This window comes from Neolamprologus multifasciatus, chromosome 11, assembly GCF_963576455.1.
Source record: "Neolamprologus multifasciatus chromosome 11, fNeoMul1.2, whole genome shotgun sequence".
Classification (NCBI taxonomy): domain Eukaryota; kingdom Metazoa; phylum Chordata; class Actinopteri; order Cichliformes; family Cichlidae; genus Neolamprologus; species Neolamprologus multifasciatus.
In genome coordinates this window covers 30,668,905-30,691,608 of record NC_140449.1, presented here as the reverse complement: position 1 = coordinate 30,691,608, position 22,704 = coordinate 30,668,905, and the positions used below count along the sequence as shown (strand labels likewise).

At 38.0% G+C, this 22,704-nt stretch overlaps 1 protein-coding gene across 2 annotated transcripts in view; it reads right to left on the bottom strand.

Annotated features, from left to right (window-relative positions):
* The window catches only part of dgkb (diacylglycerol kinase, beta), an 85,302-nt gene that overhangs the window by 14,376 nt on the left and 48,222 nt on the right, over nt 1–22,704 (bottom strand). For both annotated transcript variants that reach the window (XM_085176952.1, XM_085176951.1), the window contains 2 exons: nt 15,984–16,048; nt 715–805 (listed from right to left, as the gene is read on the bottom strand). In XM_085176952.1, coding sequence (XP_085033078.1) covers nt 715–805; nt 15,984–16,048 — 156 coding nt within the window. The remainder of the gene's footprint in view (nt 1–714; nt 806–15,983; nt 16,049–22,704) is intronic.

The window sequence follows — 22,704 nt, the reverse complement described above, 5'->3', positions numbered from 1 at the left end:
ATGGGAGAACACCAGAGCACCTGGTTGTTTTAACTTTAAAACATAAGTACACTTTGTACTAACTGCTTGACCCATCCTGCCCTCATTTTAATTATGCTTAAAAGAGCCCAGCATGAAGGGGCAAGTGTCCTCATAGTTATTCTGTGTTAACCCAGAAATATTGTATTATATATTACTCTAAATGGTGCATTTTATCACTCAAGGATGTCTCATCATCTCCCTACCTGTCCTTCTTCAGTAATGTAAGCACTACTCAGCCCTAATTAATGAAGACCTCTGCACTGTGTGGATAGCTCTGAGAAGAGGGAAGATGAATTGTATAGACACCATCTTCATTATCACTCAATATCACACACAGCAGGGTCGTGTAGGGCTAATTACCTGTGTGTTACACTAAGGTTATGTGAGAAGTGGGTGGGGAGGTGCACAGATAGCCTTCACACATCCACACTTTGTCTGGGTGAATCTGAAACTAGTATACATTAGTGCTATTTATGGAGCAGCAGAAGACGAGAATATCTTAAATGACATCAATATTCTTACCTGACTGCTAGTGAAATACCCTTAATAATAAAGAATACATGATTGCTTCGTATCTAAGAGCTGAGCAAAAGAAGAATAAGTTACAAAGCAACAAATTTCAAAATATATGCTTTTGCTTTTGCTTCTTTTCTTGGAAAAGTCTCCAAAAACAAAATACATGGTTTGAGTTACCTCAACCTCCAGAAAGTCGTGGAGCTTCTTACACGTGGCCGAAAAGGTCTCCGACGTGCCGAACTCAAAGTACCACAGCTTATTCTTTGTTCTGAAAAAAACAAAACAACAGGAACTGCAAAGGGACCGAGAAAAAAGGAAACACAGGAGTGCTTTCCCCACATCAAAATCTGAAGCTTGTGCTCTCTGTCTTTAGTCTCCTATATACTGGATTATATAAAAAAATAGAAGACCACTCAATAAAGGTGGGTTTGTGCTTGAATCATGTTTGAAAAAGAATCTTTTAATCTACACAGGAAATGTACTTTTACCATTTACAGCTTGCTAAAACCACACAGCCATTAATCCAAAAGAAGTATAATGTGTTTCATTAATCACTGAATTCAAAGCTAGTTAAGGAGGCATCTGAGGGAGCACTTCGGGTGGCCGTGCCCAACATTAAGGAGCAGGGAGGGGCATGAGAGGGTAATCTACCTGCCCTGGCAATTAACAGAGGACTAGGGTGCTGCTCCCCAGGCTTCCTACAGTGTACACTCCAGTCCCTAAGGCTGATGATCAATGACCTTGCAGGGTTGAGTCACCATCTGTCCAAACACTGCTATACTGCATTGTATTTTCTCTCAGGTACACAAATAAAATAAAACTGTAATTGTAATTTGATTTTCATTAATAAATGTGCATCTTTGTGTAAAACAGGTGAAAGTAAAACTGCATGTCAAGGATAATTTGAATACTGCATTATTTATTTTATTTCTTTAATAATTTAAACCCCTGAACAAGAAGAATTCATCAACTTTGCTTTAAACAAGACTTGAAAGAACTATTACTGATCACTAGCTCGGTTTCATGCAATTAGAGGAGGCTGGATCTTTGAACTTATTTACTTTAAGCCAAACTTGTTAGATCAGGTCATCAGCTTCACAATGACTGTATTTATGGGGAAATGTTGATGGAGTAAAACACTGCACTGCTAATGTAAGGTTATGACACTGTGAAACAAATACAGTGAATTAGGTCATAGATTTTTTACATTCAGCTCTGTTTACTGCTTTACAATAAGTCAACACTAACTTTTTTCACCATGCTATGAGGTAAATTACTCAACATGTTTCTTCTCAACTTTCTCCTTTTTTTTGGCAAATAACCAAACCTCCTGCTGGCGACTTCAGTGAAAAGTACTTCAGTGGAGTAGATGGTGGAGAAAAAATGGTCATTGCAAGCAATTCAATAAAAACATCAAACCTCTCATTAATCACGGTGATTTGTGCCAAGCAAATACCAGAGTAATGTTTCATATTAACAATTCAAGTGAAAATATTTTTTACATTTCTTCACTCTTTCCTCATCAAAAAGAAGTTTATTGGATATTGAAGAACACGTGAGACAGCTTTTGATGTTTCTAACGGGACATCATTTATCTCAAAGATACAAGGAAAGGAAAAAAAACTACAACAATGCTGACAAGCAGAACTGAATACAGTAACAAATGTTACTCTCCTAGCTGGGATCAAAGCACTACAAGAGGAACGTATTAGTATAAGCACAGCAACAATCACTGAATTATTGATTTCCTCATTAGGACTTTTGTCAGGACCATTTAGCCACTTTATAAATGAGCTTTCATTAGAGTACTAGCAAGGTACACTTGATTTATAATGTGCAACATGGTCAATAGCAGAGGGAAGAAAGCAGAGGAAGGTGGTAAGAGGTATAAGGACGACCAGGGCCATGCTGGGAGAATTTACATAACACATTCCTACATCTCCTCCACCACCACCACACCGACATTGTCATCATGAGTCTGTAAACTGGGCGGATGAGAGGGAAAGCCCAGGAGAACACATAAACAAAACCTGTGCAAATTTGCAAATAAACAAATGAAGGTGGCTACTCTGAAAAGCGTAATCAAATCTTGTGGTTAATGCAGAGAATGGACCCAGATACACTACATGCAATGTTTTGGACCTTCCATTCTTACTGCTGTTGTACTGAAACTGGTTTTGCTGTGTTATATGTATATATATATACATATATATATATATATATATATATATATATATATATATGTATATATATATGTATATATATATGTATATATTAGGGGTGCAACGATACTCGTATCGATATTGAACCGTTTGATACAGTGCTTTCGGTTCGGTACGCATATGTATCGAACAATACAAAATTTTTAATTTCTTTTATCAACTTTCCTTCTGACGATGCTGTCTGTGTTGAGCGCTCAGTGGATCTGCGCTCAACAGTGCAGCCTAGGCGGAGTATCCTAACGCAAATTCACTGAGCACAGGGCAAACTAGCGAGACAGAAGTTAAGCTCTCCTTGCAACATGGCAAATTGAACCTCCCCCACCCTCATTCAGATCTGGCGTTTGGAACTATTTTGGGTTTCATGTGAAGCATGACCCAGAAGGTAAGCGCGTCATGGACAAAAGTAAAACAGTATGTCGGATGTGCCACGCAATGCTCAATTACATTGGTGGGAACTAGTGTGTTAGCGCAGTTAGCTCACTAACGTGTTGACGACGTCCAGCCCCACACACGGGGCGATCCGCGGTAGCTCGTTAATGGAGATTTGCAGTGTTGTGGCGTTAATGTCATTTTAACGAGATTAACGCTGACAGCACTAGTGGGAACACAACGAATATGACTGCACATTTACTCGACATCATCCTAGTGCAAAGACAAGTGGAAGCAGACAAAACAACAAGCACGCGTGCAGCCGTTAGCAGATGATTCTCCTTATGGGGACCTGATATGTTTAATATGCTGCTGAGAATATAGCCCAGAAGAAGCGTATAGTATAGCTTTTATTTTGGAAAGAGCCATTTCTCTGTAATAAACTCTCTTTTCCAAAGATGAGTGATTCCTCAATCAGATAGATTTATTTTTTTTATTTTGTTGTTTCAGCAACATTAAGTTTAAAAACTGTACTTTTGAGTTAAAATATATATATTTATAATTTTAATAAATGATTAAAAAGGCATGAACATTTTTTTTGTATCGAAAAAATATCGAATCGTGACACCAAAGTATCGAACCGAACCGTAAATTTTGTGTATTGTTGCACCCCTAATACATATATGAGTGAGAGAGAGAGCGAGAGATATGTAGCTGAAGGCATATTTAGGCATATTTAGAAGTAATGCAAATTAAGAGTTTTGAAGACAACAACTGCATTCACTGACAAAAAGACAGAGTTAACAGACACAGATTGTGTCAAAGTGCCATAAACTTAGCTGGAGATTTTCTATAAATGTATACTTTTGGAGATAGAACCTTGCACTTATTCCAAAATGTGCAAATGTAGAACATATGGAGGCATGACGAAAACGGTGAGAAAACAAAGTGCAATAACAAATACAACTGTTACATTTTGCTTATGCTGTGTCAAACACAGCATTGTTCCTCACATCACTCCTCATTTAAATTCACCAGATTGGTTGTGACATAGTAACACAGAGAAGTGTTGAATATGAATATTGTGACGTAAAGGAAAAAAACTCAAAGTTTAAAACTAACCAAATAAACAAACTTTGTTAATATTCAATGTGAACACATCGTAATGAGAAGATGCACCAAGAAACCAAAATCTGCTTTCTGGGGACAATCACTAAGTAATGAAACAGAAGTTGTAACAATAAGTTTCTAGCTCCAGAGGGATCAGCGTAAAATCTGATGAATCACTGTGATTGTGTTAATTGTTTCAGGGTTAAGAAAGTGCTTTCAGAGTGCTTTGTATCCTACTCCTTATCATAACTATTAGTTACTTGTAGCTAACTTGTACCCCACACAGTAAGACAGGCGGAAACAAACAAACATGATATCTTTGGTTCATTTTTGACAGATAAAAAAATGGATAATTTTTTTTAGGGGGAGGGGCAAAATTAGTAGTAGTATAAAAGAACAGAATCTGAAATCTGCATTGGGGGGCGATCGTGGCTCAAAGAGTTGGCAGTTCGTCTTGTAACTGGAAGGTTGCCGGTTTGAGCCCCGGCTCGGACAGTCTCGGTCGTTGTGTCCTTGGTCAAGACACTTCACCTACCGCCTACTGGTGATGGCCAGAGGGGCCGATGGCGCGATATGGCAGCCTGTACAGTGCTTTGAAGGCCCCGAAAAGCTCTATATAAATGCAATCCATTATTATTGTACAGTTTCGTCGTGAGCAAAATGTTGAGGAAACAGTATCTCATGTTCCTTCTGGTATGGTATGGCCTATGACGAGATATGGATATGGACTTCTATGGCAGTTTGAAAAAAGCAAATAAGGTGAGCAGGAGATGGAAAAAACAAATGATAACATTAGCATAACAAAAAGTACTGCTGCATAACCTAAAGTAACTGAAAGTTGATTAACTTATATAAGAGAATATAGCTGGAAAGCAGACCACGTGAGTCCTATTCGGGGGTAATTTTTCATCTTCAGTTACACAAATACTGGGATTTTCCATAGATGATCATTCTGGAACATATCGTATGTGTAATGGATCACATCCCAAGAGTATTGTATCATGAGTATGATGAAAGGGAAAATATTTCTTGGTTTTCATAGCAAGTGACCCTGAAAAACTACAGTCAAATGCAGGAAAGCAAAACACACTAATAAGAGATACAGCAAGAGACAACATCTGACCGCCCTGTCGATGCCCACCACTTAACCTAACAAGCTCATTGGGGCAACAAATCACCTCATGTCCCTGGTCATTAGATAATTAGGAGAATCTCATTGGCTACATCGTCCTGTCATTTGTTATCTGCTGCCCGATGCCAAACGCTGGATTCATCTGACAGACTGACTATGAGGAGCATCTTCAATAGAGAGACCAGAGTAGGGAGACCGTTTGAATAAGACGATGCTTGTAAGGAGGATTAGGAGGACTCACTCTATGTTAAGTGTAATAAAAGCAAACATAAAGTACCCATTTACTTAAATGTTGGCTGATGTTATGCTGTCGAACCCTTGCAGGCATCTTTGGAGTAAATTATATTGCTGGTGAGAGCAATTTGCATTTTAAGGATGAAAAAAAAAAACACCAAACATCAGCAATAATAACATGTGCAGCAGGTTTGCAGTTCTCCGAGTAGCTGCAGCACCTCTGTTGTGATTGTAGCTGCAGTGTATCAATGCAAAGTGCACTGCAGTAATAACTTTAGCGGTGTACATGTCAGATCAGCTGTAGTACGTACAGCTGGCAGGCCAAAAGAAAACAGTGGCTCAGGTTTCCAGAGTGACTTAAGTGTGGTTTATTTGCACAGACAAATCACAAAACCAAACTGAAAGAGGGAGGGAAAATACAAACTGTGTGACTAAGAGGAAAAAAGAAAAGAGCTTAAGAAAAACATTACAAGCTAAAAGGGGGAAAAAAAGGAGAAAGCAACAAAACAGCCTGAATCTGAACAATGTTTATAAAACTGCCGCTTGGTTACAAATAAAGGATGTCATAGGTGATGAGCTTCAGTGTAGCGTTGCTGTCCTGAGGCCACAGCACCTTTAGATGCACTTTTGACTGGCCACACTGAACATGAAGCTCATGGTCATTGATTTTTTTTTGCCCCCCCCCTCTGACACTTAATCTAACCCACAATGATCTACGACCTTATTTTCACACTAATTTCTTCTTGATCAGAGGTGATAAATATCACATTGACATAACCAACTCTTTGTGCATTGCATCAATGCACTGTTTTGTTTAACATGACACTGCCTGGAGTGCTCCAACTCCGAATGGCAGTTTGAGAAATGACCCATGCATCTTCTTGCCTTCAGAGATGTAGCAAGCAGCTTGAAAAAGGTATTCTGCTGTACTGCAATGGATTCAAGGGTGTGTGTGTGTGTTTTTCTTAACAAAAAACAAGTGATACAACTGATGTATAAAATCTTGCATTGCTGTGAGTGAAATGATAAGCCAGACATCCTAAATCTCTTTGGTTAACACAGAAAATAGTTACGCAAGCGGAACTGCACGCTTCACCATTTCAGTGGCCACATGAATATGAAACAATAAAGCTATGTTGTTGCAGCTGTACACATGATGTGGTTCTTAACTTTACAATTGTCAGCATTCACTGATAACTGACATAAACTTATTTTAAATGAAATTGTTGACTACACTTGAAGCAGAAGAAGCAATAGGTGTCATTTTGCTAACATACGCTCCTGAGTCTATGTAGATATAGAAATATCTCTAATAGCTAGATAGCTAGCTAGCTAGCTAGCTAGATATATAGATATATAGATAGATAGATAGATAGCTAGATAGCTGGATGGATGTTATATAGATGTAAATTTTCACTTGGAATCCAAAAAACCAAACAAGTTAATAAAAAAAGCAAATTAATTGTGTGCCAAAGACAGGCCTCGCTAACACAATGTCTTTAAAATTCTCATTGTTAAATTAAACTCATGTGTACACACAGGAAGTGATGCAGGAAGTGATTGCTCATCATGCATCACTTTGTAACTACCGGCTGCTGGAGTGGACTTTACGAGCACTGGTTGCTTAGGAAACCTATATACTATATAGCCAAAGTATTTGGCCACCTATACATTACACATACAGGAGCTGTTGGGCCATGGAAATCCAAGCCAAATAGCTGCTGGTGTACAGCTGTGCTGATTGTAAAGCCAGCAGAGTCAGCAGAGCATTCAAGGTCTGTATGCCATGGTGGTTTCAAATGCTTCCACTTACAGTTGATTGAAGAATATCAAGAAGAAATTTGTCAGATTTGCTTCATGCAGTAATATAGCACACTCAACTTCAGTGGACTCTTTAGAATGGCCCATTCTGTCACAAATGTTTGTAAAGACAGTCTGCATGGCTAGGTCATGCTATACACCTGGGCTAACGGTATTAAAAACACCCACACAGGTGTGGCCCAGTACTTTTGTCCAGGTGTTTGTGGTTATTGGCAGTCACTTCAGTCACTTGCCTCAATGTTGAGAAAAGTTTAACTCGGGACCTGCCCATTTTGTACTACTAGCATTTTTCCCGCCGGTTGAGGATGCTGAATCTTTTTGACTTTCTGTCCAGACGTTTACATGCTCCAACCCGTAAAACCCTAATTAAATGGAGATAACGTTACTTAGATGAGCAAAGTTAACAGCGGTAGTGCTTTGGGTTATGTTGTGTTCGTAGGTTGAGTTAAATATTTTATTTTGTGCATTAATAAAAAAAAATCGTTGAGTAAATAAATGTCTCTATTTAACAGATGAAATAAAATACATTGTAGGGTTTTTATACACCTTAAATAAACTTAACACAGCAATACTGTTATTAATGATTTTATATTATTTATATGACTTCAGGCACTTTAGTAACACATTTATCTACGGTCTACACATCAGCAGCACATCAGCAGGGAGCTGTTTGTTTCAGTTAGGTGGGCATGTGATTTAGTTTAATGTATAAGTATCAATTTGAACAGGTTAAAATTTCATCACTTAATTGTTTATTTATTTTTTTACGTCCCTAAAGCTTGCTACCTATGTGCACATTTTTGCCTGCACGTTCACTTCAGTTTATACCTTTTTTGTTGCGTGTGGGTCTGTTTGTGCTCCCACTGAGCTGAGGACAGGGCCACAGGTGAGATCCCTCTAAATTACACACAAATGGTCATTAATTATAGATGACACTTTGGTCGCAGAAATGATTTCATCCTCAAATGAGGGCAGCCTCCGCTGAGGTCCACCATGCTTGTGTGTGTGTGTAATTGAGTGTGTGTAATAGTGCCATCACCTGTGGCACCGCTTCCAGCTCAGCAGGAAACGCATACACACCTACATGCATACACACACATTAACACGGGCTGTCTGGTGTGTGTGCGTTGGTGAATCCAGCAGCCCCATCCAGCACAACGAAGTGCTTTGATGAACATACTCATTATGCTAAAGAGTGCTTCATGCCTGGGCTTCCCTGTGCCTTCAGGAAAGGTTAACTCAGGATGGTTACACAGCACAGCAAGAACCTGTGGGCACACAGGGGCAGAGAGGCTCTGGAGGAGTGTGCTGACGGTGTTAGATGTCTCAGGACCGAAAATAGATCTGGGTAAGCAGAGCAAATATCATCGGAACATCAAGGTGCCATGACGGATGCCACAGAACAAACAAACATTGCAGCCACAGCAGTTTTCACGCTGAAAGGTCCCAAATCAGATGTTTTCCCTCACAGATCTAAAATCATCTGATTAACGTGGAAAATGCTGCACAGAGACTTCATTGTTTTTATCATGTTATCATTGTTCTAGTGAAAAGCGATGCCAATGGGAAAAAAAGTAAATCATATTTAACAAACAGTTATATGAATAAGAACGTTTTCACAACAATCTTGGTTTCACCCCATGATTCAGCAATGTGAAGAACTACCTTTAGCAGCAACAACATGAAGTAATTGCTTTCTGTATTTTTTTCCATTCTTCTTTACAACATTGCTTCAGTTCATCGAGGTTTGCAGCATTTATTTATTTCCAGCTCCCTTAAAGTCCCTCCATGGCATTTCAATTGGGTTGAGATCTGGACTTGAGTGGACCATTGCAACACCTTGTTCCTTTTCAACCATTCTGTTACAGATTTGCTGACTCAATTTCCATCAGGTTTTAGTTTTTCGAACAGATTATCTCAAAATCTGACTCTAGGACAGCGGTCCCCAACCTTTTTTGCACCACGGACCGATTTATGCCCGACAATATTTTCATGGACCGGCCTTTAAGGTGTCGCGGATAAATACAACAAAATAAAACTAGTACCGGTACCGAAAAAAAGAAAATTTATTCATAACACACGTGAAAAGACCAAGGAAAACCGAGTAAACGATAAAAATGATAACAAAATAACGCTGAAAACCGATAAAAACCTTGAAAACTATACATTTCACACCTGAGCCTCAACCCTCGCGGCCCGGTACCAAACGACTCACGGACCGGTACCGGTCCAAGGCCCGGGGGTTGGGGACCACTGCTCTAGGATACTTCGGTATATTAAAGAGTTCATGGTCAACTCGGTGACTGCCAAGTGCGCAGGTTGTTGCAAAACAAGCCCAAATAACTGACAATGAGCATGAAGTGTTTGTGCCGATATGCTGTGATAAATCTTCTGCAAACGTGGGACTGTGCATGATCACCAGAAAGCTCTACTTTGGTCTCATTTGTCGCAGCTGCACTGCAATGTTTTTTTGTTAGTTTTATTCATAGAGAAGAGGCTTTCTCCCTAGCCATATTAGCCTTTCTCTAATAGTACTGTCATGAACCTTAACATTTAACACGCCGCCTGAGGGCCTGAGACGTAGCTGTCTTTTTTTCAGCATTACATGATCTAACCCTGGGCTGAATTTTGATGAAATACCTACTCCTGGGAAGACTGCAGCATTGAGTTAACACACACCTGAAAGCTAGAGAACAACAAACTGCCATTTATCCATCCAACCATTCTCTTTTTATCCAAGTTCCTGAAAAAGAGCTTACTGAGAACACTTCTATTTAACAAGCCTCATCCAAACATCCACACGTACATTAATATAGAAGTTTATTTGATAACTGACATTCTGATTCCCGTTTAGTATCTTATACAGGGACTCTTTAACATGCCCATTGTTTACATACAGTTTATATGGCCATCTTTTCTTAGATGTAACCATGCTATAGCCACAATGTGTGGATTCGATATAAAATGAGGCTTGAAACAAGACTACAATAAATACATTGTTCTGTTTAGCACTGTGCATTGTTCATATAGTTGTGGTAGAACAATGGTTCAAGACTATCACACCGCATGTGATTACACTGGGTTCTATTGTGCACTGTTTTTTCTGGTGTTACACATTGCAATTAAGTCTTAGAGCAGCTTATATCAATTTGGGTAGATAATTTCTACAAGAATTTGTAAGCTGTAGGGAGATTCAAATAAGTATTGTTATAAGTAAAATGTGCTAAACACTGGAAAAATAATTACAAATTGATAACAAAGAAAACAAAAAAGCTGAGATGATTGTTTAGGAAATGTACAACTATCAAGCCAGAACATTTTTACCAATCATTTTTAAGGGAAGACAGAAAAACCTTTCTTGTGACTGTTATTTTGCCTCAATTTGCTGTCACTTTATTTCATATGAGTTACATTGTGTAAAAAAATGATATTAGTGTAAACTGTACCAGGGTTATGCCAAATCTGAGCACTGGTTAGAACATGAAAAAAGTTAACAGCATAAAAGAATGAAACTGTCCACAAAAATCAAAGTTATTAATTTCTCAACTCTCTGCTTCTCCACCTCTCTTTCCTTGTTTCTCTCACCATCCATCTCTCCCCTCAGAGATAGAGATTAGTGTATAATTACATGGGAGATCAGCAAAAAATGGGGGGGAAAGGGACCAGTATATTTTAACAAGGCGGCCGAGGAGGAGTGCCATGAGGGGGAGGAGGTGGCGCGGCCCTCGTCACGGGCCGACTGATTGTCTGCTTTTAATCCTCGACCTCATTATCACCTCCAGGTCCGGCAGTGGCAGTAAATGAATCTATCTGCCGAGTGTCAAATCTTCACACCTTCACCCTGGTAATCACCCCAAGGTGCAAATACAAGAGATAGAAAGAATGAGAAAAATGGAAGGAGAGAGAATATGACCCCAGCATTTCATCAACAAAATCCCCTCATTTTATAATTAGTGCTGTTCATCAATTATGTTATTTCTCTGGCAATTAAAGCTGGTTAAACACGTAGTTTCTGTAAGGTCACAGCGGTGACATAAATATATCGATTTTTGTTCATAAAACACCTATTACTGCTGTCATATAAAAACAGTCACGCTTTGACATTTCTCTCTTCACACATTGTACTGATGTCTCATACGTTACTTTTTATTATATATCGTGACCTGGAAACTAAATCTACAGCAAAGGCAAAGCATCAAAAAGGATGACAGATAAATAATGGCTACATTTTAAATATTAGTATTAAGACGACATTCTTAGGTTTGCATTGAAGTTTATTAACCGGGGATTTATAAAACTGCAGATTTTGCTTGTATTCTTAAAGTGATATCAAAAGAGAAGTACATCCATCTGTTTATCAACAGAAGTATCTAATTAACCAATAGCATGGTATAAATTCAGAGGATTTAGGTATGTAGACATGGTCAAAACAACCTGCTGAAGCTTAAACAAAGCATTAGAACGGCAAAGAAAAAAGATTCAAATGTCAATGTCAGATGGGCTAGTCTGACTATTTCATTTATTTAACTGCTGATCAACTGGGAATTACCCACACAACCATGTTTAGGGTTTACAGAGAATGGTCCAGAAAGAAGAAACTATGAAGTGAGTGATAGTTCTCTGGGTAAAAATACCACTTTCTGATATCAGAGGTCAGAGCAAAGCTCAAATAATTTTAAACTGGTTTAAACTCAAATGCCCTCTACAGCAGCGGTCCCCAATCCCCGGGCCTCGGACCGGTACTGGTCCGTGAGTCGTTTGGTACCGGGCCGCGAGAGTTGAGGCTCAGGTGTGAAATGTATAGTTTTCAGGGTTTTTATCGGTTTTCAGCGTTATTTTGTTATCGTTTTTATCGTTTACTCGGTTTTCCTTGGTCTTTTCACGTGTGTTATGAATAAATTTTCTTTTTTTTGGTACCGGTACTAGTTTTATTTTGTTGTATTTATCCGCGACACCTTAAAGGCCGGTCCATGAAAATATTGTCGGGCATAAACCGGTCCGTGGCGCAAAAAAGGTTGGGGACCGCTGATCTACAGTCACCAGATAGTAGTCCAATAGAGGACCTTCACAGGGTGTGTAGCTAACAAATGTACAGCTTCTATGTGATACTTTCATGTCAATATGGACCCAAATCTCTAAGAAGGTTTCTAGCACCTTGTCGAATATTTGCTGTGAAGAATTAAAGCAAAACAAGGGGGTTAAAATGAAATGGGTAGAAAGGACAATAAATCATTTTTTTAGGATAAGATAACCTTTATTAGTCCCACATGTGGGAAACTTGTTAATTTGTTGTCTTATTTTAGTGACAATTAAGAACTCCTTTAATTTAAGAATCACAAAAATTATAATTATACTATAAAAAATGTAGCATGCATATTAAACACCGAAAAAGGAATATTTCAATTTTATTTAAACATCATCTGTTAAGAGTTAATCAGTTATAACAGAAATGAAAACCATATGTTGCATCGTCTCAGCTCTAAAGATCATGTGCAGCTTGTGTGTATATTTTATATGAAACCCAACAACAACAACAAAAAAAGAAAATTGGATCTTTCTAAACTTATTTCGTAGTAACAATGCTTCCATTTTCTTTTTATTGAAATATTGCTTACAAGGTATATTCACTTTACTTTTTTATTTTAAAGCAAACTGTAAGTATCATTACATATCTCTGTATAGTGACAAATGTTTAAGTGAAACCTTAAAGTGAATTAATATATTAAATCAGTTTCATGATTTTTGAATACTGTTAAACACATTGTACTTGCTCAGTCTTCTTTAACTCGCTTTGCACCAACGCCTACTTAATAACAGTGGAATGAAATCTTCCCCTCAAGACATGCAACCCTTTGCTTCAGTTGTCATAGAAGTTCCTGAAAAAGAGCTTCCAGCTGCAGGAAAATGACTCAGTGATAAGTTGCAATATACTTCCAATGGACATAAGCCCTTTGGACAAATCTAACAAAATCTATGCTACCTTGAAAAACTATAATCATGCATTATTGAATTGGCAAGGATAGTGTGTAATAGAGAGATCCTAAACTCATTCCCCTGTGTGAATTATTAATTGAATTCAAATAACAGACAGAATAATTTTCTTAAAATATCTCAATCATTTTTCACTAGGGCTTAAGATGGGGTAAAACAACAGCGATGCAGTCTGTATGCCTAAAATGTAGACGCACAATGTGATGGAGTGTGATAAACAGGAAAATAATTTACCAGCATCTGCAAAGGATGTGGCACCATGTTGGAGTGGATGATGACCACATAACACCCTCTTTGTTTAATGAGGAAATTCAGAGTTGATATAGTCCTTTCTTGCTTGCTGGCTCTTTTCCAACATGGTGCCACATCTGTCGTAATCATTGTCAGCATTGACTAACAGGCCCGTGTTTATTTGAAACCCATCTTCACTTCCGCTTGGACCATTTCACTGGCTTATCTGCATGTTCGTGCAGCAGAAGCATAGCTGGCTAAATGTTGTACTAAGGCCAGAGTAAAATATGATAATGAGTACAAATGGGATTATTAGGAGGCTGTGTGTCATCAGTCTGACTGATCCACGATGTCAAACTAGCCAAGCAAATTCAATTAGGCCTGCAATTACTCCCTGGCGCTAGTGGAGATGTATTGGAGATGTTAAATATTGATGGAAACATAGATGCCACATTTTTTCATCTCCAAAGGTGAACGCATCTCCTCAAGGTAATCACAAATGCTAAACATGTAGCCTGTCCATTCATCCTGCTGAGAAGATGTTGTGCTGTCATAAAAAGGGTCAAACAGAGGTTCTGCAAATGCACTGCAGGTTTATTTAGACTGTGAAAAATGCACGATTTGATTTCTCTGATATTTTCTTTTTATGTTTTATGAAGTTGAGATTTAATTACGTTGAGCTTGTTGGTAGAAATGATCTATCATAATGTCCTTCTTTTTTGTAACAACATATATAAGAATAAAGGTGGAGGAGTTTGTTGTTAGACATGGGTGGTAGATGAAAAAATTTGAACCTTGCAATGTCACATAATAGCTTTTATTCCAAGAAAGAAATAAACAAGATACTAGATAATCACAAACCCTGTACTTTTGCAATCACTGCCGCACTAATTAAATGATGGTGTACCATCCAAAAATAGGCGAGACAGATTTTTCCCTTGATTCCCTTCACTAAATTACAATGCTACAGATCAACAATACTGTGCAAACGTCTTAAGTCACCTTTCCTTTCTTGGTATTTAAAAGGAAAATGTGAAATGGGTGTAGCAATTTGGTATGAAAACCTTGATTCTTCACTGTCTGAACTCTCTTACACAAACTTTCTTGGAATTTCTTTAAGCAGCCTTCAGGAACAATTTTCCAGGCTTCTTGAAGGACATTCAAATGTCTTCTTTGGATGTCAGCTGCTTTTTATTCCATTTTGTCAAGATGACCCCACATGGTGTGCGCTCTGGGGAGGCCAGTCCATGACTGATGATGCTTTTTTGTGTGTTTTGGGGATTACTGTCATGCAACAGTAAGTGGATCAATTGAAAGGATAGATGTATATCTCAGGTCCTGTGGTCCTGACTTTCAGATACTGTTCCTGCACCGTGGATAGTTTTTACCCTTGAAATTTGCCATTTCCATTTCCTTCTAGTTGAGGACACTGCTGGGGGACACCACATGCCAAGATATATATCTCAGCATGTCCATGCTTTAGTTCTCAGGTAGTAACTCTCTCAGAATCACCCCATTGGTGCAATAATTATGCCTAATATTATGTCAAACTGTTTTATCTTAGCTTAAGAAATGGGAACAAGGACCGCAAAGTGTGTAAAGATACAATTTAAAAAATTGCTTCTTTGTTAAGCTGTCTTTCAGAGGATGCTAGTTTTCATTTTGCAGAAAAAAGGTGTCAGACACAATCAGCCAATGTCCAAAAAACAAACAAACAAAAACAAAACAAATGAACAAACAAACAAACAAAAAAACCCTCTCCTAAAAACAAAAACCCTAAAAACCTTTTAAAGACCTTTAGAAAGACTAGAGAACTATTTCTATTTAATAAATTACCAGACAATCGAGCACATAGTGAAACAGGAGGAGCACAGTGAGGCCATGAAACTTCCGTAGTGCTAGGATTGAATGGACAAGTTAGTGAAGAGAGTGCTGGGTAAACCCAAATCAGACAATAGATCTCTACCATTCATAGTAACGTCCAAAACAAACTGTATGTATTAACTACAGTCAATATTTTCAAAAAAACAATGCAACAAAAGGACGTTTCAAACAATGCCTGTTTGGGTACATCTACAAAATAGTGGTCCAGCTGAAAAACTGAGGAACCACTGATCAATATGTTAAGAGATATTGATTTTAAGCAGGGCCCCTCTTTGAGGATTTTGCATGTTAAGTTGATTGGTGATTTGAATTTAGCCATAGATGTGGATGTGACGGGGAATGGTTGGCTGTCTCTCCGGGTGAGCCCTGCCATTTACTGGTCCAAGATGTGCAATGCCTCTCGCCCAATGGCAATAGCTCCAATGGCCCAAAAGAACAAAACAGAAACATACCTGCTGTTAAACTTCTCAGGGTGCTTCTCTCTCATAACATGGAAACGATGTGCGATTGAGGCATCCTGAAAGACACAATAAAATCGTATGTTTTATTGAAGCAAGTTGGTGTAATAGTTTAACAACAGATCATAAGTGAATTACAGTCTTGCAACCTCTAGTTTTGGACACTTTAGTGTATGGAACTCTTTTATTAATTAATTAATAAATAAGCTCTTCTCTACGACAAAGTATTAGGACCTCATTAAGAAAAAAATGTATTTAGCATTTTTAGGTTAAAGTCAAAATTCTGAGAATAAAATCAAAAATCTATTTTGAGAAAAAAGTCAAAAGGTGGAGCTTACAGTTGTTCTTTCAAGACAAACTGCCAGTTTTAGTAAGAAGGAAGGAAACAATTTCCCTTTTAGCACATAAACACAGTGCGGTGATAAAGTGTAAGGACATTGAAAAGATGGTGCAGAAAGCTGCAAATGGTCAGATGGAAAAAACCACACAAAGTTGGAAGAGTGGATTTGTACGAAATGAAATGACTGGTAATGGACAGATGCGAGGTTATTGGTGGTTACACCCTCGTGCAATAAAGAGGATGTATGTTGTATCACAAAACGGCAGATCAATTTGTTTCACTAAATCATCCACACAAGGCATTTTGTAGAGGGTACAGTCTTGAAAAAACAACTGTAATCACCACATTTCAAGTTTTTTCTCTTTAATATATTTTTTAATGTGGCCCTAATAATCCTTTGTACTCGTGTCATTACAACAATTAATAGCATGCAAAATTTTATTACGTTAAAGTTTAAATTCATGTCAGCTGATATTTACTCCACACTTCTCAAACATTGCAGGCACATCTTGGACGTCCATGGTGTTTATCGCTATAAGATTACAGGAGCTGTAGTACACAGAAGGTTGCTAAGCTTTGGATGAAGTTGACAGAGACCCTGATGAAAACATGCTGCTTCCATACGGGCTAATTAATTAAACACATACTGCTCCTAACCACCCTACAGGAAGCTGCTGAAACCTCAGCAACCAAGTTGTTTTCTTTCTCTGTATGTCACTCACCACTCGTCTCTCTGCAGCTCAGATTTTCTCCAATCTACTTCTAAACCTAAATACCTATAATCACATAATACCAATAACATTTTGAATATTGCACAATTTTTCATAAAATCACAATGCAGTCAAAGGTACTTTTAAATAAACGATTTAAATGTATATGAAGTGTTTCATTTTAGTTTACCTGTAATCTCATTTTTAAAATGGAAAAAAAAAGACTGCCTACTAATAAATTTCCCTTCACAGTGGTATACCTTCTTTGTATTAACCTGGGCATTAACTGTTTAAATGTACTGGAGCACAGCACCGCAGTTTGAGTTGAAATATATTGGATATTTTAATATCGAAGAGCATTTGTGCAAAAATGCTAAACAGGGTATTTAATCGGAACACCAGTAAGCAGGTGAACATGACATATGAACTCAAATATGTTGTAAAGTAGGCACAAAACCTCTCTAATGAAGGAAAAACATAAATTTCCTTTAATTTACACTTCCAAGTCCGTGTCAGCAGAAAAACGTGTACTGGCCTTTGTGAAAAACTCTGATGAAAACTTATCTTGCTCTGAAGACATCTCAAGAAAGAGTGAGGGAAAAGTTGCTGTAAACTTTCTGGGCTTGTTCCTCGCCCCCCTCCGCTGAAGCAATCTGTTTTGACCCACTCCATTTTGAGTGGCACTATTGAAACAGCACCTACAGGGAGGACCCCCTGCTAGCTCTCTGTACAGAAATTTAGAAGAAGCCAAAAGAAAAAAATCAATGGAGTTTCTCTTGATGTCTCTTCAAGACGCTGTAAGCAGAAGACCAAAAGATTTCTTCAAGATCCCCGCAGACTCGCCTCACGCTTCCATCGTGAGCAAGAAAGGTGAGGTGATGGATATATCTGAGAGATTGTAACTTGATTTTCTTACAAACAGGACAATAGCTGCAAACAAGAGAGCAAAAGCCAGGAGAGGTTGTCTCCCCTTTGGTTTGGGTCTATTATCTGAGATCTGTACAAGTGGAGCTGTGGCTTTGCAACAGTAAACAGCGATTTCAAGCAACCCAGAGTGGATAAAGCACTTTGTCGTTCTACATTGCTGTACTGTTTGTTTGCTTTAAATTAAAAAAACTTAAAAAAGAAACACTCTAATGCTCCTATAACCAAAATACAGAACATTTACAGTATTCACATATAGTATATATAACAAAATATAATTTTATCTGTACAAATGTTTAATAAAAACATGAAAAAAGTCATATACAAATTTACACAGAAAAGCAAAACCTCTATCAAAACAAAAACAAAAATATTATTATATTAGCTTTAATTTATTTAATTTTTTTTCATTCAGAAACACAAATAAAAATAGAAAACAAATAGAAACAACCCCACCTGGAAAGCTTCTGAAACAAAATCACTTTGTGCTTTTGATGTTTTGTTTTACCTCCTAAATTATTTTGTGAAAATCAATTTGGACCAATCTAAAATATAAAATTGAAATTTGCGAATTACAATACTGTAATATTCTGAATATAAAACTATTTTCTTTCCATTCTTGTAATAAATTACAAGTGAGCAGCAGGTGAACAGCTATTTTTTTCTTCCTTGCCCATTGTTTTCTTTTTTAAATTATTCACTATGCACCATGCTAATACACCAGGATGCACTCCACATCTCGGTCAAGGGTACGCTCAAAATGTGTGTAGTATAAAATGACAAAATTGTTTCAGGCTTCTTTTTTGCACCAAACACGACTTATCAAGAAATATATTTTCATTTCAATGGGTTTCAAATGTTTAATTAATATCTAATTATGTTCATCTAAGCAGATTTTTTAAAAACTTTTAAAAATTGTTGTAAGTTACAAAGAGCTTTCTTGGTTGAGTGTAATTTTAGCTGTTCTGCAAAATTGAGTTGAAAAAAAATGTTAGTTAGTTAGTTAAGCTGTTGTGTTTGTCTAACTGGATACATTTGACTAGTTTCCTGACTGTTTGTGTAAAAACAACACAATAAAACACCAATATGACAGGAGTAGTGGGCCAAACCTTGAATACATGTATGATACATTCTTATGCACTGACCCCCTCACAGGTCTGATGCGCCGTCAGCTCACTCATTCACCCCCCCCCCCCCCCCCCAATCACCCCCAGCTGCCCTCAAATAATTACCAATGTAAAAATCTGGCACCCAAATTAATACAGGACATGTGTAATGTCCTCTCATAGCTCAAAGTTTAGTCCAATTATGAGTGGGCTTCAGCGGTTTGATGTGCCTTTCACTACAGTGGAGAGTAATGGCTTTGACAGGAGTGCCAGGGTCATTAGGGCGACTGACTGCATTATGGTAGCGGAGTGCGCTCAGTGATTAGTTCTGTCTCTCACCCCTGGCCCTGATTGAGATCATTACACTTCACGTCACTTCCACATCCTCCCAAAGGGATGGCGTCATTAATTCTCAATCCAACTGGGCCATGGCAGAAGGTTAGGCCGGAAAAATTCAAGAAAAGGAGAAAAAGATGGGCCCTCTTTTTTTTTTTTTTTAGAAGAAGAAATACCTGTGCTGTGGGACAAGAATGAGATCAGATAAAGTATTGTTCTTTTGTTCTTCGGTTACTATAACGCATTATTGGTGACTGACCAGTATCAGAGCAGTCAGCCAAGTTTAAACACCTCTGGCCTTTATTACAAAGAAAGAAAGAAAGACAGGAAATGCACAAAGAGATGATGGCCAAAATCTGTCTGGTATGTGCCATAACCACTCTGCTTTTAGGATCCTCCAAATGGATCCTAAAACGAATACAAATTTAAAAGGACTCATGGAAATGACTTTCAAGAATATGTTGCCAGTGACAGTTATCGTCCGAGTTGGCTGCTATTGCTGATCTTTTGATTTCAACAGTGTCATTACAGAAACAATCTACTCTTCATCTGCATAATCTCTGAAGTAATTATTAGCTTGACTTGTCGCATAATCTTTAATGTAATTCTCTCATTCAACGGAAAGCAAAAAATTTGATGCAAACAAAATATTGTATCACACTCAAATCCATAGAGACCTCAAAGTCTTCTTAATCCCCCACAAACAACTTCATTTGTCATCATCGCGCCCACTGTATACTAATCCCACCAACAGAGCAAAGACAATAGGGGTTATAATGAGTTTATGAACCAAAGATGTCAGGCCAAAGACGTTTTCTCTCAATGTTTGCTTCAACAAGAAGCAATTATTAAAGCATTAAAACTTCACGTTTTTTTTTAGAGTACTGCATGTTTGGTTGACTGCACGTACTAACATTAAAATCCACCACATTTTGAGCAAAATTATGCATCTTTATGTTTCAGTCACACAAGCGTAAAAACAGGATGCAGCCTCCTTGCAACTAGGAAAAATCAATGGTTACCTGGTGACTACACTGAACATTGTCACATTTGGCAATCAATTGCGAGTAATTGCTGCGACCAACTGGACACCTAGAGCAGCGGTCCCCAACCCCCGGGCCTCGGACCGGTACCGGTCCGTGAGATGTTTGGTACCGGGCTGCGAGAGTTGAGGCTCAGGTGTGAAATGTATGGTTTTCATGGTTTTTATCGTTTTTCAGCGTTATTTTGTTATCGTTTTTATCGTTAACTTGGTTTTCTTGGGTCTTTTCACGTGTGTTATGAATAAATCTTCTGTTTTTTTGGTACCGGTACTAGTTTTATTTTGTTTTATTTATCCGCAACACCTTAAAGGCCGGTCCGTGAAAATATTGTCGGGCATAAACCGGTCCGTGGCACAAAAAAGGTTGGGGACTGCTGATCTAGAGGTTGCGTGTGAGACCCTACTTTGGATTGCACAGGTCACAATTATTTGGAAGGGAACTTGACTCCCAGTAATTGGTGAGTCAAAACGGGACTTGAGTCAACTAGTTATCAAATGGTTTTACTCTAGTTATAGTTCTATATAATAACAAGGTTGCAGAGCACCAAAGTCTGAAGTTAAATTGCCAACCTGTACCTAGTCTATCATTGTCTGCAATACATTTGTTATTTTTGCCAATTTATTACTGTTAGTCACCAGATTATATAAACACATTCGATGCAGTTGCCAACTTGCCCTCATTCAGTGTCAAACTGATAGTAGAGTGACTCTGTTTTATTGGTTTGACACACCAAAGTTGCTTTGAAGATGACAACTGGCTGTGAGTGGCAACAGACCTGGTCCTTGCCTTCAAAGCAACCATTTCAAAGGCAACAAGATCACAAAGTTATTGCACACAATTGCAATTATTTTGCAATTTTCACTGTTTTCTCTATCACTTAAGTTAAATGTTCAGTGAAAAAGAATGAAACCCAACTCTACGACTGCTCAAAGCTATATGTTGTACCTTTAAAACAATCGCAGTCTTGCCAGTGCAGAAGTATCAAAAATTTCTTGAATGACCACTTTTAGGTACCAAAAAGACACAAAAAACATCAGTTTCGAAATTCAAAGCAAGAAATAAACATGTCTGCCTGGCAGTTTGGGGAAAAAAGAAGAAAAAACTGTTGTATCTTAACTCTTTGGGGGTGAATTTTTGTGCAGTATAACTCACTTTTTAAAATGCATTAAGAGTTAATGTTATGCATTGTTAGGTAACAGGTCAGCGTTGACACCTGGCTACATGAATTCTGCTACTAAATTGTGTTACTGATACATTAGCAGCTACTTATGTCTGCATGATGCATGCATATAGGGTATTGATACACTTTGCTAACAAAGATAGCAAGTGTTAACTTTAGTTGACTTAGTACTGTACCCTCGCATTCAAACACAGTCACTTCTGACTTTGAAGAAAAAAGATCATGGTGCACAGTTGCAGCTAGTATGAGGGGACACAAAACAAAAGATGGCTTCACAGTAGTAACAACAATCTTTTGTACATACTGTGTTTTTTAAAAAGGTCCATTTGCATTTGGCTGAATGTTGTTTTTACCATCAACAATCTCCATTACAATCAAGTAGACAAAAATGTACCATAATGATGAAAAATGCTAATATATAAATGATATTATATAATTTGATAGCAATACATTTATTTTCTTGTTTGTGATCGCCTTTTTCAGAAGTTGATCTTTGAATGTTCACTTACTTGTTGTTTCTGAAAATGTTACACAAATAAATCTGACTTGAAAGTTCTCCAAATGAAGCAGCAGATGAAGTAACTTGTGTGTCTGACATTTACGCTAGGCTATTAATGCATTTGCACATTTGGATGAATGCTCTGGGATGTATTTCAAACTGTTACCACTTCCCCCCGAACACATCACCATATGTTCATCACTGTAGACAGATTACAGCTATTGTTCTCCTTTATCACAATGTTAACAAGACCCGTCCTCTAATATCCTCAAACATCGTCATTAAGAGCCCAGGGCTGGAGGTGTTATTCAACTAACATTTCTAGGGCCATGCATCACTTATGTCCCTGCCATGGTCTCTACAAATCTGACAAACCCGAGCGACTCCCTCCTCTACCACCTGTAAATGTCAATTACCATATTTCCCCCTGACATTTATCAGTAATGGCTAACACGAGCTACGTGAAATCAGTGTCATTATGGTGCTGATGGACAGGGGAGGTGCTAATGGATGCGTAACTTCATGCAAATACACAACAGGCCCTGTTTATCGATCAGAGACGGTACAGGTTTGAGCA